This window comes from Callorhinus ursinus, unplaced genomic scaffold (genome assembly GCF_003265705.2).
Source record: "Callorhinus ursinus isolate GAN/ISIS: 27379988/994484 unplaced genomic scaffold, GSC_fseal_2.0 scaffold44, whole genome shotgun sequence".
Taxonomy (NCBI): Eukaryota; Metazoa; Chordata; class Mammalia; order Carnivora; family Otariidae; genus Callorhinus; species Callorhinus ursinus.
In genome coordinates, this window is record NW_027397106.1 from 8,040,796 (window position 1) to 8,058,663 (window position 17,868).

General features: G+C 40.4%; 1 protein-coding gene and 1 long non-coding RNA gene across 5 annotated transcripts in view; one reads left to right on the top strand and one right to left on the bottom strand.

Moving 5' to 3' along the window:
• Positions 1-12,396, top strand: part of SLC38A1 (solute carrier family 38 member 1) — a 67,853-nt gene extending 55,457 nt beyond the window's left edge. For all 4 annotated transcript variants that reach the window (XM_073882089.1, XM_025882691.2, XM_025882690.2 and 1 more), the window contains 5 exons: positions 1,047-1,147; positions 3,422-3,540; positions 4,307-4,448; positions 4,548-4,645; positions 6,395-12,396. In XM_073882089.1, the coding sequence (XP_073738190.1) occupies positions 1,047-1,147; positions 3,422-3,540; positions 4,307-4,448; positions 4,548-4,645; positions 6,395-6,496 (562 nt within the window). In that variant the 3' untranslated portion in view covers positions 6,497-12,396. The remainder of the gene's footprint in view (positions 1-1,046; positions 1,148-3,421; positions 3,541-4,306; positions 4,449-4,547; positions 4,646-6,394) is intronic.
• LOC141370771 (uncharacterized) overlaps positions 2,821-17,868 on the bottom strand; it is a 163,369-nt gene continuing 148,321 nt past the window's right edge. The window contains exon 5 of the long non-coding RNA XR_012375104.1: positions 2,821-3,070. This is a non-coding gene — a long non-coding RNA (uncharacterized lncRNA). The remainder of the gene's footprint in view (positions 3,071-17,868) is intronic.

The window sequence follows — 17,868 nt, forward strand, 5'->3', positions numbered from 1 at the left end:
ATTGCTGTTTTAGAGAAAACTAAAGTCCTGCTTATAAATTTCCTCCTGGGTTCTCATTTTAGCCTACTGTTAGCAGACTTTACAGATCAAAATAGTCTTCATGGCATAGTCTTAAGCTCAGAAAAGATATACAATATAGCTGTCTCCATATTGAAAAATAAAGTATCATTTAGCATTGATTCACTCATGACTCTTCCTCTTTCATATTTAATTGATATATGGGTAAGTTTTGAAATATCTATATCTACCTATGTGTACATTAATCCTACCTTATGATCCTATACTTAGGACATTTAAAAGATGTCTTTGACATCTTTTAAATGTAATAGTCCAGCTTTTAGTTTGTAATTTTCTGATGTGTGTGTACCTCTCAATTTTTCCTGTTATGACACAAACAAATGTTATGACTATCGTGGTCTGTTATTGAGTACAAGTCTTATAGATGAATTATTGGGCCATTAAAGAAACTTAAAGTTTCACCCAAACTTCCAGATTAAACTTGACTTCAGAGATAGAGCCCTTCATCATCACAGTTGTGATCACTTGGGTACTTATTGCTCTGGAAACATAGACTTCCAGGTGCATCCCTGAAGCTACTCAGTGGGAAAAAAGGAAACTAAATAAGAGCTTTAGCAACAGAACACCTGAGGTCAAGTTCTAGCCTTGCCCCTGATCTCTGGGCTGGGAGATTTGAATTTATTCTGCCCTTTTCCCTGTACATACTGAGTATGGAGATAATATCAAAAACAAATATTAAAAAATATTCTCTGCCCTCAGATGAGAACCTGATATTCTTTCAAAAGAATGGGGAAGGACATTTGAGGGATTGGTAGTGGTAGTGCCATGAATCTCTCTCACAATACCGGTTTGGTATAAAAGAAGTTATTTTAAATTGCTGGGGGCAGGGGAGGTGGAAGAGGGGTAATCTCAGCTGGTCATATTTTCCCTAGCCTGATAGAAAGTTGTTCGTATTCAGTGTTAACACCGGTACTTAAACTCAGTAACATGGTTTTTAATTTTTAAAATTCCCTTATCTTTATTCCTAGTCGATCACAGAAAAAGATGCAGATGGTTTCCAATATCTCCTTTTTCGCCATGTTTGTTATGTACTTCTTGACTGCCATTTTTGGCTATTTGACATTCTATGGTAAGTGACTTCTGTTAGCACATAAATAGAGGTATTTGTAAATAAATTAGTGAAAATCAGTATCCAAATAACTTTTAACATTTTTAAAGAGATTTATGTATTTATTTGAGAGAGAGAGAGAGAGTATGCACGTGTGGTGGGAAAGGGCAAAGGGGGAGAGAGAATCCTGAAGCAGACTCCCTGCTCAGCCCAGAGCCCAGTGCACGCGGCTCAATCCCAGGACCCTGAGATCATGATCTGAGCTGAAATCAAGAGTCAGCTGCTTAACCGACTGAGCCACCCCAGCAACCCAATATCCAAATAACTTTTAACACGATAGCCCAAAAAAAGCAACAAATCTACCTATTGATTTTGCTGGTCTTTTCGTCTACATAAAGCACATGGAGATGATTCCTTTACATATTTGTGCAGACAGCACAATAGAATAATTACTGAAACAAGATACTGTAATTTTTTTCTCCTAATACTGTCCATAAAAGACACTGCATTTTATAAGCATGCCACCTTTACTGAGGAAAGTTTAAAACTAGACCAGAGAAGGCTCTCCTAATTGCTGTTGCAAATTGAGTCAGATTCCATTAATAGAGAAGAGAGACAGAGACAGATGTTGAAAGTGAGAAAGAGCAGAGTGCTACACCCATGACACTTGTGTTAATTAAAAATAAAACGCCTGATTGTTCACTGGAAGTTGGAGCCCTGCAAAGATTTGAAGGAATGGCAGAGAAGGTTCAAAGGAATGAAATCTGAAAAAGAGAACAACTGGGTTTCATTTGTAACTTATTGGCCCTGTAGGAATAGTTTTCCTTCTTTTATTAGGTCTTCATCCTCTCCTATTCAAATGACCCTCAAACTGTATTTAACATCTTTTATTACCATTATAATTTGGGACCTGATTTAAATTTAAACACATATACCTCACATTGTTCTCTATTAAACAATATTTCTTTGAGGCATTTTTTTTCCATAAACACAAAGGTCTCAAAATTTAAGCTCGTTTGGAGATGATTAATTCAGCCTGGAGAGCATGGCTACCCTGGTTATACAGTTGTATTGTTACCATTTTCACAAGCAATGGCAGACAGCATTGTCTGATGAATCCATAAATGCCATATTGAAGTTTGGCATAAAAATAGTGTTTCTAGATTTCCTGCAGAGTTGCAGGGCTGGGGTTAGGTAAAACGAGGGAGGGAGAGCTTCATGTTCGTTGAACAATCTCACTGTTATCTTGTCCACGCCATGAGTTTTCTTCGCAAATCCATAGTTTCCCCCCCATAAAATAAAATGCCAAACCCTTTTATACTCTTTGGTTAAAGAAAAAGGCTCAGCTATTTTTAGATGGTTATAAATCTTGACTCAAGAACATTAGAACTAGTGAGATTTTTATTATAACCTAGGCTCCCTTTTCCAAAACTGGGACCAATCTATGGCACAGAATAGAATTGGAATTCCACCCTCGGAACCTTGAGACTGGTACAGTGAGAAGACCTTATAGGAGACATGGCAGGAGGGGAAGAAGCTCTTGTCAAAGCAGTGAGCATTTGCAGGGACTGCCATTAGAGCTTTGGTTGTCTTTGAAATCACCTTCGGAAGTTCAGAGTTAAGAAATAAGTTCAAAGTGGTACATAAGCTAGATACTTTTTTTTTTTTTAATAAGAAAAGCATACATGGAAGAGAATTCTTTCCTGCTGGTGGTGAAGTTCATTTGATGAGTGGCACCAAGTGGGGGAAAGTCTAGATTAAGAAGGGTTTTGTGTGGATCACCTGGGTGGCTCATTCAGTTAAGCATCTGCCTTCGGCTCGGGTCGTGATCCCGGGGTCCTGGGATGGAGTCCTGCGTCGGGCTCCCTGCTCATTGGGGGGCGGAGCTGCTTCTTCCCGCTGCCCCTCACTCCACTCGTGCTCTCTTTCAAATAAATATAAAATCTTGAAGAAAAAAAAAGAAGAAGAAGGGTTTTGTGCTTCAACTGTATGTTCCTTTTAACCCCAGTTTACGCCTAGATTGAATTCAGTACAAATTGAGCATCCCCACACTGTGTAGCTGCTTCTAGCGATGACTGTAAATTCCTCTTAAAGTTACATATGGACAAGCAGAGCCTGTCTCACACAGGGCATTTTTCTTCTCAACTTCATAAATTGTTTTAATAGTTACTTCAACACCCAGAACATTGCTTCCCTTGCCCTTTATTTTGGTTGCAAGTTCTTTGTTGTTCAGATAAACTGTCATTCAGCAGTGCGCCTTGTTTCTTTCTCAATACTCTCTTTTTCTCACTTTAGAAAAGGTGCAGTCGGACCTCCTTCACAAGTACCAGAGTAAAGATGACATTCTCATCCTGACGGTGCGGCTGGCTGTGATTGTTGCTGTCATCCTCACAGTGCCCGTGTTATTCTTCACGGTGAGTAACGGGCCTCAGGGCCCTATAAGAAAAGCTGAGGTCCCGCCCTTCCTTCGTGTTCTGAGCCTGCTCCAGAGAAAGCCTGCTGCGGGAACTTCCCGGTGTCACTGGAACGGTACCAGGGAGGCATCCCCAAGACTCGGTTAAGGCTCTTTGGAAAGAGTAGGGTCAGTGAGAGAGGGCGGGCTCTGCTGGGATGAATCTTAATTCTCATTAATCTGTTCCTTCTTCACAAAGAAATGCAGACAGAGTGTTTGGATCTTGCTTGTGCATGATGAGAGAACAGAAAGGGACCGGAGGAGCATACTTAGTCATAGATAAAAACGGAAATTATCCCCCACCAGAGCAAATGGAAATTATCCCCCACCAGAGCAAACCTATTTTTATTTATTTTTTTTTAAAGATTTTTATTTATTTATTTGAGAGAGATAGAATGAGAGATAGAGAGCACGAGAGGGAAGAGGGTCAGAGGGAGAAGTAGACTCCCCGCTGAGCAGGGAGCCCCATGCGGGACTCGATCCCAGGACTCCAGGATCATGACCTGAGCCGAAGGCAGTCGCCTAACCAACTGAGCCACCCAGGCACCCGCAAACCTATTTTTAAATAAACATACTTTCCTTAAGTCAAGCCCCCCTGCCTATAATACTGCACAGTGTTTTACAAAACATTTCCCAGATTCCTGTGCACCAGGACGTGAGTTTCTACTGAGGACGCGAAAGTTGGCATGCTGGGGTCCTCACAGAGCCTTTGTTTTCTTTTCCTGTAGGTTCGTTCATCTTTATTTGAACTAGCTAAGAAAACAAAGTTTAATTTATGTCGTCATATCTTGGTTACCTTCATACTCTTGGTTATTATCAACTTGTTGGTGATCTTCATACCCTCCATGAAGGACATTTTTGGGGTCGTAGGTACGGCTTTATGAACTTTACACTTATCGTTCTACAACAGCTGTTTAGAAAGCTAAAATTTCACTGTAACAACTTCCTTTTTTTTTTCTTATTTTACAGGAGTGACATCTGCTAATATGCTTATTTTCATTCTTCCTTCATCTCTTTATTTAAAAATCACAAGCCAGGATGGAGATAAAGGAACTCAAAGAATTTGGGTATGTCTCAGGCCAGCCACTCTAATTTTTCTGATTGGTTTTTCATTTAAATTTACCAAATGAATAGTCCACCTAATCCTACTTTTAGCAGCCTCAGAGGGGGAGCAGCAGTCCTGTAGTTTTCCCCTTTGGGAGATTTAAAATATCGTATCAGACTCTGATCTGTTCTCTCAAAATGTGTTATTCTTACTGTGCCTTAGCCTGAGCTAGGGTAGGGCCATCTGGGAAACTGGACGTTTGTCATCCTGCATCTCTGGCGATGCCTTGTCTTTAACAAGCTAGGAAGGGGAAAGGGACTCGAAGACTTAATGCAGCCCACTGTTTCTGTACCATTCTTAGCCCCGAAACTCCCTCCGACAGCCCAGGGCACATGGCATGTCTTCATTAAAACCGCTGAGTTTGCTTCAAGAGCCTTCTTATGATTTGACAGAAATATTTTGGAACAACAGACCTGGATTCAGAAACTACCTTTCTATATTGGGATTCCTGCTTCCAGGTCTGGTGAAGTTCAAAGGCATCTTGAAGGTGGTGCACTTGGAGCGAGTGAGGGAAGCAGGGGTGATGTGGCTACTGCCTGAGTACCTCCCGGAGCACCATTTTGTTTGGCCTCGGAGAAGGCTTCTCAGCCACCCTCCCAGATAGTGTAAGCGCTCCAGTTGCACACATGACCCAAGTCAACAGACCTGGGTGAGAGTTGCAGGCAGGAGGGATCATCCTTGTGCATTTAGGAGAAGCAACACTGATGCTGGTACAGCATCTACTTCCCCAAAAGGATTATCCCTGAAACCGTAAGTCCCAAGTCCTTCTAACTCATACCAGTAGGGGAGGGGCTCCACAAGGACAGAGAAGGAGCAGTTACTCTGGCATAGCAGTATAATATATTCAGATTAAATCTGAAAGTGCTTAGAGGCCTGTTGCACATGAGTTCTCTGGGCCTCCCCAACCCTGCTCCTACCTTAAAACTGGTAGTAGGATCTAGCAGATAACATTAGACAAGGGCTCCTGTCCATGTGGGGCCCCACGGGGAGTTAGACCAGACCTATGATGGAAAGCCTGTGTACAACCCCATTTGCCTCTTCTCCTTCCCTTAGCTCTGCCCTCCAGGTTCCAGTCCAGCCCCCTTGGGTCTCATGTTACTTCGTCCTTCTCCCTGCAAAGCTCTCCTTTGATACTTTGAAGGCCAAGCAATTTCTAATCTCATGTTCTCCAGATTCTGGTTTTAGTAACCTGTCCCCCCTTCTGGCCTTCCTCAACCCTTACAATAAGTTAGTTCTGGACACCCATTTCCTATTTCACTTGATCAAATCGACTTTGCTTTTTTATATCTTTTTTCCCCACTTTTTCAGAAAGAAATGTTTGCCTGCCACTGATAACCTTGGTTGGTTGGTAAAAAGTAACAAAACAGCCTCTATGTTTTCAAAGGCCTTTTTTTTTTAGTTGTAATCTTAATTTGAAAGAAACTGTAAGGATACCCAGTGAGTTATAGAATGGATTTGTTCTGAGATGACCGTGAAGTCAAAGAACAAAATATGGAGGATGGCCCTGCATAGCTAGTTCTTGTTTTCCCATCCTTGGAGAATCAGATCCTTACAATCTTGGAATGATTCTCACTGTTCAGCAATGGTTGTAACAAACTCCAAATACAAGGGGACACAAAAAGAGAGGGAAAAGCATTTCTATTTTTTTCCCAGGTGTATGTGGGAGATGTTGGCTTCCCTGAAAATAACCCATGCCTTTATTTTGCTCCAGGCCGCCCTTTTCTTGGTCCTGGGGGTGTTGTTCTCCCTGGTCAGCATTCCCTTGGTCATCTACGACTGGGCCTGCTCATCAAGTAGTGACAAAGGCCACTGAGACCAGCTGAGGACAGGAAACGTTCCGGCCCGCAGCTCGGTCACATCACCACACATCAGCAATCTCTCATCACTTCTTTCGCAAGTTTACAGAAGCAAAACAGAAATTCACAGGATACTTAAAATGGAATAACACTTTGGTAGCAAAACAGAAACCTGTTTCTATAATGGTTCCTGTCCCCCTAAGAGTTGGGATCAATTTAAGGATTGTGGATTTTTTTTTTTTTTAAGTTTCATGCAATTGTATTTCTCAGTACTCTTCACAGTCAGTTATTTTTCACAGTCCTAACTCTATTTTTTGTGACTTCATGGTCCCTTAGAACTTTGAAAACATAATCATCGATCATGTTTATTTATTATGCGTCCAAGGTTCTGAAATAATTTTCCTGCCGATGTTAAGCTCATGCCATTGGTACCTTTTTAGAAGAGAAAAGAATCTCGAATTGTATATAGTTATTTTGCTTTACAGAAAAAGAAAATGGTTTCATAAATATTTTGCCTACTTTGGTTAACATAGCACACAGGGATAATCATGAGAGAATGACGGGGTGTGTGCCCTTGCGGGATCAGAGCCTACCCAACATTTGAGGTGGCCCTGATCAACCTGGCAGCCAGGCTCTGGTGGCCCAATGGCCTCACTGGTACTACATCCTGTTTTAGTCAGAGACCTTCTCCAATGAGTGTTCTTTGCTGGAAAGGGGGTGAGAATGATTTCTTAACCTTGGTAAACATCTTAAACTACACATTTGGGTTATCTAGCAAATGAAGTTTTGTTTCCCTCTTGGTCAGTTGTGTCAAAGTTACTCTAATCTGAGTCACCTTCCACTGTGGGAGACCCATGACACCTTTGTAATAAATTGAGAAGCACGAGTATTACAAAAAGAGCATACAAAATGCCTAAGAAAATATTCCTGTGATGCAAATAGCCTTCAACCCTACATCTGTAGTGTTGAAGGGAGAAAAAACACTTTCTTAAATTATAAACCCAGCAGCTTTTACTCATGTCCACCAGCTTTTTGCACAGGGAATAATGTGTATCTAACCAAGGATGATCTAGGATAAGTAATTCCTGTTTTATATTGGGTACTTTAGGGGGTCTTTAAAAGACTTGTTTTATATCTATAAATTTAGGTTATTACAAATACAAGATTTTTGTACCTTAAATAAGCCTCATTCCTATTTCTTCTCCATTAACAATCCATTCAGAGTCTTGAAAAAAAAAAAAGGAAAGGAAAAGAACCCTCAGAGATAGCCTTTGAGAAGAACTTGTGACAGAATCAGTGTACCTTCCTTCCCTCAGATGGGGACTTTGGTGCCTGAGCTGTTGTCTCCTCTTCTTGTCCCTAACCAAAGTGTGGGCCATTACCCTGCCCAACATGACCCACACAAGAGGACAGAGTTGCCTCACACCCCTACTCTAGCCCCACTATCTCCTAAAGGGGGTGGAAGGAAATTACACAGAGACTGAGAAAGAAGAGCGTTGGGGACAAGGCATAGCTTGGAAAGTTGGGGGACAATAAGGAAACCCAAAACCGAATCCTCCTGAAGCTGGACCATCACCTGTGATTGGACTGTCTCTATCACACAGTAAGAAATGTTTGTGCTCTGTGAGCTGGTCTCTTGAAATAGGACTTGTGTTTTATTTATATTCCAGTTGAATTTCTCAAACACATAGTTCACCAAGCACAGATTTCTTATCCAGAGATAAGTAGAATCTAATCGCAGACTCTTGGCAGGATTTCCAAGCACTTAGCTCTGGGTTCTGTTCCTCCCTCACTCAAATCCCCAAAGGCCTTTGCTCACCATTCACTGGGAGTAACAGGGAACTGTCCCCTCCCCCTTTACAGACTAATGTCCCATAGAAAAGGCAGGCATCGAAGCACCTTGTTGTGATTCTCTTGGGGGAGAAGGAAAGGTTATTTCCTGCATTTCTTGGTAGGATCATCATAGCTTTTAATGTACTGCTCCAGAATTATATCCTCGTTAGGTCAGAGTTCAGGTAATTAGATATGAATACCTACCCATACGTGAATACCTAACCTAGTAAAGTCCATAGCCACCTCTGTCCTTTTCAGCAATGTCTTCCACATTGGATGAACAGGGAGAGAAACTGAGCAAAACAAGTCTGTTGGCCCTGGGAACCTTGTCTAGGGCACCGAGTAATGAAATAGCCAGGTAGTGGACTGACCCTCCATTAAAAAAAAATACCTAGTTGAGTTTGCAAGTGATATTATGCTACTTTCTATTTTCCTCATTAATTTATAACAATTCATTCTACACTTTACACAAAGTCAACTTAGAAAATTATCATTAACTCTTGGGATGGGTAGTGATATTTTTGGATCTCTGGATTTTATGTGTCAGTACAGGGAATTTTTATTATTTAAAATATTTATTTAGAGGAGGCACATTGTTGTTGATGTCTGTGATACTGCAGGTTTTTAAAAATCTTCTTTGTATGTTTATCTAAGTTTATTTTTGACTGAATATAATAGACCCTACTGTAATTTGTCAAATACCACGGATTAATTACATCATTTGTGTGGGATTAGCTGTAAAGTGTACTGCAATAATTCTTCTTGTTCAGAATAGTGAACTGGTAGCCAAAAATACATGTATCACAGATGTTAGGTAGAATTTAAACAGCAGTCAAGTGCTATAGAAGTTTTTCTGCTAAATTAGTAGACTAAAGAATATTATACCTAAGCCATTGGGAGCAGCACGTTTTCCTTTGGTAGATAGAACCTTAACACTAGTGAACAGTGCCAGTTTCATACTTTGGATTTAGAACTGTTCTCTAGTTATTATAACACAATATACTGTAAATCCCTAATTTACCTAATGTTACTTATTGGGAGTGGAGTAGTAAAGGGTGTAAAGGAAAGAAATCTAGTCTCGTTAAATACAGGCTATCCCCAATTTATAAGCAGATCATGTTGCAAAACCCTGTTAGGTGGTTGTTTGCAACCTGGAATGTATTTTCCTCTAAAAACCAGGTTATACATGGTGTTTAGGCCCCCAGAGCAGCTAGAAAAGATGATGAGACCCATCATTTAGCAGAATAGGATAGTATAACACGATGGCTAAAAAGCCTTAACCACCAAAAATAATATTGTTTCTAAGGAGTATTTGTTCACAGTTGCCAAGAGTACATCACTCCTGTTAATGGAATCTGGACTGCCCACGCCAGCCACACGCCACCTTCCAGATGGTGGGGGTAGGGTCACCACCAGTTAGTGGAGACCAGCGGGGCCTGAAGCAGGGTCTCCAGCAAAGGAGGGGAAGAAAAAGTCCAGGGCCACCGAAGAACCTTGTGGTAGGAGGAGGGGAAGGACGATGAGGGGGCCTCTTGTGAACCCGCCAGTGGCATTCCTCAGCTGGTATCCCTTCTTTTGCCTGGAGGTCTCAGGCTTGGCCTGACCTTTCTGTTTATAGGACCTGTTGCTCCTATAGGTTGTCTCTTCCCCTGCCCATTACAGAACAGGATGTTGCTGCATAACTTCTCCCGTGTGCCAGTCCTTGAAGTCAGCACACAGCACTTTTAATGGGTTTCATGCTAGTGAACCATGGTTTAACTGCCTAGTAATCAGATCGGTGTAAAAAAGCTTTCTCCTGACTTTCCTTCTTTCTATTTGCAGACCCTGTTGAGAAAGGCACCCAGGGGGGATGGTCATGGGGCTGGGGGTGGACAAGGGACTGTGGTAAGGTTCCTGTGTTTGAGAGGACACATCAGAAAGTCCCCCACAGCTGACTTCCTTCTGGAGTTGGACTCAAGCCTCTAAGCCAGTGGTTCTCACAGTGTGGTCCCCAGACCAGCAGCAGCATCACCCAAGGACATGTTGGAATGCAGGGTTTGGATCCCCACCCAGAACTAATGAAATCAGAAATGCTCAGAGTGGAAGCCCTCAGCAGTCTGGGTTTGAACAAGCCCTCCGCCTGATCTTGATGCATGTTAAGTGTGAGAACCACTCCAGGTCAATTTGTCTCTCATTTCTTTCTCCCCATTAGTCCTACCTCAGAGTATGGTGCCTAGGAAATGCTGGTGCTGGTGTGCAGTCGACAAGGCTGCCTGCCCTCGGGTCTGCCTGGGCTGAGGTGCACTAAGATGACATTTTTTGAAGCTGTGAAGAAATGAAAGTGAAGTGTTTTTGTTTTTGCGGAGAAGGAAAAGAAAGCACCCTTTGTAAAGGCAGCCTTAGGTGAAATACTGAATTCATGTCAGGAGTAAGCTCTCCACTGTGTTCGTGCACATTGTGTAATGATTGAGCCTGTCCTCCTTTTAAAGTGAATTCTCTAGAAAGGTCTGTACTGCATAAAGCATCTACAAACTGCTCAGAAAAGGATGTAGAGCTTTGGCTCCATTTCAGTAGATCACAATGCAGGACGGCACATTTATTGGGGTGGGGAAAGAGGTTGAGGGCATGATCAGATACTTGATCTTACGGCTCAGAGCAAAAGCCACGAGTTTCCCTCAGTTTATCAATGTAAATGGCTTGAGGCTTAGAAAAGGGCAGAAGCTTTAAGAATAGAATTCCTCCATTCCACTTCACTATCAACTTGTAGCCACTCTCAAAACACAGAAGATACAGACTGTATCTAGTGCTAATAAATGGTTTTCCTGAGAGATGGCAGATCTGAGAATCCTTTAGCAACAGAACATACTTCCTCTAAAATATACACAGTGAATTATTTGTGATGACATAGGGCTTTCAGGTACAAATTGGGAATGGGGTGGCTAACAACTGAAAAATATCACTAAATCTAAAAGGGAAAGTTCTTGAAAATTGTAAAATTCACAAGGCTAGGTCATTTTCTTTTAGGGTGTTCTCAGAGGAAGGGCTGTGAACTCGGCCCATCTGTCTACAGGCTTGAATTTGTGTTTTTAAAAGGAAGAATCTATGCAGCTGAGGTTTATTGTAGGAAATACTTCATTTGTATGTAAATATGTTGTAAATAAATAGGAGGCTGTATATTTTTGCAGTTGTTGACCCACACTGAAATAAAAGTCTACATATCAAGAATCTAGTATTTGCATATCAAGAATAAATGTTGTCATAGATATTAGTGGTTTTGTTTGGGAATTAGAAAAATTTACATTCTCACCCAGGTAACATCGTTCTCAGTGTAAACTTGGAATCTAAAACTCTTACCTAATTGTTTAGAAAGCAAAATGTCGGAGAAATAGTTGCATTGATTTCTTATACTGGTATTAAGATGAATTATTTAAGAGATAATCCTCTGAACTACAAATAAGGACTATTTAGACCCAAATTATTGTCATATAGAAATAGATATACCCAAAATGGCAAACTGTTTTTTCCTAATGCTCTTTTGCTGTTAACACTGATACCACTACACAGTATTTATGAAAACAGAAGTTGGGGAGAATTTTTCTTTTCAAAATTAAATTGAACTGCTGCATTTCCCAAATTTTGGGATCTTTGAAAGGGGGGAAAAAACCTGAACATTAACTATGAGCACAAATTTGAAGGACAAAAAAAGGACCGTTATCTTATTTATCAGCTTTTGAAAGTCTTGCATGTTTGCCTTTCATTTTCAGTGTTGACACCAACATAGACTGTCTTAAGTCATTTTTTTCCCAAAACACTTGAATCTTGACCATTGGTACGTAATCCACTCTCCAGAGTCCAGTTGTATTTTGGACTTCATATAAGTCCAGTATGTGTAGCACACCACTGTTTTATTAATGTAAAAACTTGTAAATGACTTTCAGATGGGTGATAGAAGTGAGTCACAAGTCACAAAACTTTGCTATTCATGGTTAATCAAATAGTTTATTTCCCCCCAGGATGTGGTGTAAATAAAGAAATATAAGAAATTCTGTTCTATAATTGCTCTGTTAACATAGTTTTTAAACATTAAAAATGTGAACTAAAAGTATTTTTGAGTTTTACCTTCGTTCTTTTGGGATGCAATACTAAAATGGGGGGGCGTTTGATTGTTGGAGACAGATTTGCACACATTTGTCAGTGTTCTAGAACATTACATGTTCATGAAAGCTCATATTTACGTACCCAAACTTAAAAAAAAATACTTCTGATAGAAATATATCCGATCTGAAACAGATTACATTTTTCTCCATTCTTTGTAATCAGAGTAGGCTGAACATAATATTTTCTTTTTAAACTTGGGTTCATCTTTATGGATATCACTTTCTGTACTATGTTGTAATAGGGACTCTAGTCTTCCTCTACTCATATTGTAGCCACCTGTAACACAGAAAATTCTGTCAACACTTCCATTTCTCTGGAACTTCTAAGGGGAAAGCTTCTACAGCTTGACCTTTTCTCTATCCATCCCTGGCTCCTCCCGCATGTTTTATAGAACAGCGACATGGCCAGAGTCTGATATCCAGATTCCTTTTGTAGACGGGGTTAGTACAGAAACAACCTGGGCATAGTATGACCAGGTATGAGGCCCTTCCTGACTCTCCCCGAGCTGCCTGGATGATAGCCCATTCTGCAGAGCACAGGTGCACATGTGGCTCTCAAGTTGGAAATTTGGGGCACAGGAGTCCAAGTTGTGTATTCCAACTTAGCTTCATTGGCAATAAAGCTGATATTTTTATCCATATGCATCTCTTTGTCTAATCCTTTGTTGATCAAAACTCCAGAGGCAAAGAGTGTAATTATTACTTTCAAACTCAAGCAGTTGTTAAAATGCAAACATCCAAAAGGCCATTGAGCATATGAGCAGGTTTTGTTCTAAATCAAAAGGTTCAATCCTCCAGTGCTTTTGAAAATTCTGATTTCTTCTACTATCATTCCATGAATGTCTGCCAGTACGATTCTATTCTGCCCTATTTTACATGTAATTGTCTGGGTAAGGGTTATTCTCTATCTCCCCTATGGAATAAACTACGAGTTTACTAACTTTGCAACTCAGACCTGTTTGCTTACCTTCTAGGCTCATAATTGTGTTCTGTCTGGTTAGGATAGTCTGAAAGGGGTTGATGAGGCCCAAATAACTGGGCCAATTTTTTGTATACCAATGTTTTATCTTTAATTAGTTTACATTTTATTTTTTTTAAAGATTTTATTTATTTGAGAGAGAGAGTGAGAGAGAGAGAGCACATGAGAGGGGGGAGGGTCAGGGAGAAGCGGGCTCCCTGATGCGGGACTCGATCCTGGGACTCCGGGATCATGACCTGAGCCAAAGGCAGTTGCTTTTAACCAACTGAGCCACCCAGGCGCCCAATTAGTTTACATTTTAGACTAATCCAAATTGGCAGGACAATGTGTTCTTCCTCTGTGGGCTCAGTGCAACATCAAAATAACCTGTCAGATTATTAAAATGTATTATAAAGCTGTAGCACCTACAACAGATTTTTCTGATGTGGAAATAAATAATCATAATAGAGAACACGTAAATGGCCCAAATAACACCAGAATGGGGGCCTTTAAATTAATAGGGAAAGTAAGGGCTATTCAATAAATTATGAAAAGATGATTAGCTTTTTGACAAAATAAAGTTGGGTCCTTGGTTCACCTCTTATATCTAAAGAGAGCTCAAATACTCAACATGTGGATAAATATGTTTTTTCACAAGTGTAAATCCATGACTCTCATAAAGCTGTCATATGTCAAAAATTTTATTTAGCTCATTATTGAGGGAACAAGTAAGATGTTTTAAAAAATGGCTCAAAGGATAATTCAAAGAACAGACACATATATAAGCAATTAGGAGAGCTGAAATGAATTTGCTTATAGACAAAAAACTGGCCTTATCCACAGGGGGAAATCAGTTGCATCTCCACCAGCAGAATTCTTTTACTTCTCCGGGCAGTAATCATTTCTACATCGGTTTTCCATAATTCACAGGACTATAACATAACTCAAGGCCCCACCCCCCACCCAAAAAGGCAAAATGTGTATAGAACCAGATAACCCCGAAGAGATATCTGGTATTCCATCAAAGTATTCCCAGTAGCCCTTTTTGCCCCTTTCAAAGTCTTTCCAATTTCCCTAACAACTTCCCTTTTTGTGACCATAAAAATCTCAAAAGTTATTCTTGATCATAAAAAAAAAAAAGGACTGGATTCATTAGGTTTGCCTGATTCTTTTCATAGGTGCAACAAGTGCTAATTAATCATATAGGGTTCCTTGGGTTTGCTTTTAAAATTGAGAGCCACGTAGTATTGAACAGCTACTGGAACCACAGAATTATACTTTTAAATGTCTCTATTATTTTCTAGCTCAAGGCTGGGGAAGGAACCCCAAGAAACTACCATATTTTGCTTGCACTATCTCTAAATTTGGGTGAATTCCTCTCTACTTGAGTTCTGTCCCCTAACCCCTGCCTCGTTCTTACCACCTTTAGGGATGGTACTAAGGCCAACTTCCTGGGATGGTTTTGTAGGCATTGTTTCCGTAAGTAAAATCAACCTTTGTTCCTTAGAGTTGACATAACTGATTAAATGAGCATCATTCTCAAATATGACATTCCAAGAAAGGCCACAGATACACGATCAATTTTTTCCAATTGTATACTGGTAGAAAGGAAAAGATTCTTGTTGAACCTATGCAAATAAGCATATTGCTGTGAAAAAGTAAGGGAACTCAGAGCTTTTTAATTTGGGGATGGTAGGAAGTTCTATGAGAGGTAGAAAAAGAAGTTTAATTTCACTTTACAAAAGCAGAGTCTACCGGATTGTTGTAGATTAAAGGTCACTTAAGAAGAAGAATGGCCTCCTTATATATCCAGAAAATAGAGCATTAAGACAGCCTCAACACTACCACAGTTAAATTTCCCTCATCAGCTCGTTTTATCCCGTGAAATTCTGTTCTGTGGCATCTTGGGTTAGCGTTCTGCTTTCATAAAGTTGTCTGCTTCTGGAATAGAGTCCTGGACATCCACCTCCTTGCACAGGTACAGCCTGAATGTTGTCAAAGCTGTATCAACTCAAGCTTGTACCCAAGCGTCTATTCTTTGAAGTGTCAATAGTTGAACGTACTTGGCACAGTCCAACTCCATGAGATTCTAGGCAGTTTGTCTTTGCTAAAGAACCAGATTTTGGCCTGCAGTTTGTTGCAGAGCCTCAGGCAAGTTTCAGGAAGCAGAAACCTATTTGATAATGAGACTGGAAGACTGTGGCTAACATACTGTAGAAATTAATGGATATCCATTCTATCATTGGTGTCCTTCCACGTCACCTTGGAAAGCCGTGTAGTGTACCACTGAAAGATCATCCAGTCATCTTTTTGGCCCACTTCAAAGTCTTTCACAATTTTCCTGGCACTACCTATCTATATCTCATATATATAATATCTTGGGAGAAGGGAAGGCCTTTCTTGGTACAAAACACAAGAGCCACAAAGGAAGTAACTGACTAATAAATATTTTAAAACTCTCTATGTATGGGGCTCCTAGTGGCCCAGTTGGTTAATGTCCAATTCTTGGTTTCGGCCCAGGTCGTGATCTCAGGCTCATGAGATCGAGCCCCAAGTCAGGCTCATGCTCAGCACGGAGTCTACTTCAGATTCTCCCTCTCCCTCTGCCCCCCCGGTCATGCTCTCTCTCTCTCTCTCTCTCTCTCTCTCTCAAAATAAATAAATCTTTAAAACTCTCTATGGCCCATAAAAGTGCCAAAATGCAAAAAAAAAAAAAAATCCAAAAATCCAAATGAGAGATAAAAAACATTTGCCACACATATGTTGTAACTGGTATAATCTGACTCTCAAATCTGAGTTCACAATTATTCAAAATATTCCCTCGGTCAAATTACCAGGATGCCCAACCTCTCTTTCTTGACATTCCCACCTTCAAATAGTCCGAGAACCCTTGAGGCATTTGATTCCAGACGTGCCTGCTTCCAAATTCCGGACAAAAGAGAACTAACTGGTGAATTTAATCCATTCACATCAGGCCTCTTTCCCACTGCTGTGCAGCTTCTGTTGCTGCCACACGGGGTCACTGTTGAACACCAGCTCTGCACAATTTCTTAATGTGCGTCTACTGTGGCAATAATGCCCTCACAGGTCAACAGCACTATGATGGCTGAAGTGAGGAAGGATGACCTTAATCCATGCAGTGCTATGGTAGTTGTCACCTTGAGAGCCCAAGCAGTGCATAGTGCCTCAGTTCGCCAGAAGTTTATTCCCAGCTCATGCCCACCAGGCAGTCTGGCTCAGAAGGGGCTCCAATACACTATTTCAGAGCCAACCCTGTCCCTTTCCCCATCCATGGGCATTTAAACCTGATATTGATCTCAAGTCTTGACTCTAGATGTCCCTCATGGTGAGTTTCACTCTGGGACTCTTAGGACTGTTTCCTGTCCCTTCTGAGATCATCTCAATCTACAAGAGAGGTTCGAAAACAAAACTCAAAAGGGAAGGAATCGGGTAGAAGACATAATCCTATCTTCCCAGGAGGCATCCTGGTGACTCTGCAAATTTGCCTGACCTTTTCAATAGTTACTGTTTTAACATACCAAGGGATGTTTGGCTTTGGACAGTCATAGATAAACCACAAAAATGTTCCAGTTACATTTTTCCTTAGGGGTGATACCTGCCAGTTTGACTCCTATTTAGAACTTAAGAGGGGCCATTCAATTGACTTTTCCTTTTTTAACAGTGACTAAACAGTCTTCAAAAAGAAGCACCTAGAAGCTTCTTAAAGTTCTGCCTACACAGTCCTTGACATAGAGCTAATCTCCTTAATAAATCAAGTTTTAAAAATCACTAAGAAAAAAATATAAAAAGCCCAACAGAAAAATGGGCTACACAAATATAAAAAGCAAACAGAAAAAGAAATAAACCTTGAAAAGATGTTCAATCTAACAATCTAAGTCGTAGGTAAATAAATGAAAATTAGAACATCTGTGTATACCTTTTAAAATTATTCCTTTCATATTGGTACAAATCAAAACAGTTGCTATTATAGTTTAGGTAAGGATGTAAGAAACATCCATTTTCATATGCGACTGATGGTAGTGTAAACTGTATGACTTTTTTTGGAGAGAAATTTGGCAATGTCTGTTAATATTATAAATGCTCTTAACTTTGGCCCCATCAATTCTATGTTTGTGAGTTTTTGTAACTCACAAGAACAATATGCTGTCAAATTCTCAGAATCTCTTTATCTCACTTTGTACTCAGGTCTCTCTTTTTCTACTGTTTCTGTTGTCCTTTATGCTTCTTCATCTCTTCTCTTTTCTCAATAAGCTCTTGAACAGCCCGTATGTTAACACTCCCCCCAACTAAACCCAGTCCCCAGTCCTATTTTCTATCTTCAGGCTCCCAGGTGGCCTAGCTCCATATCACAGATAGAAACTAGAGACATTTCTTGGTCTTATGCATCAGAAAATTTCCATTGGTAGATCCCTGTTCAACCACAGCTTGGCTCTTCATAGCT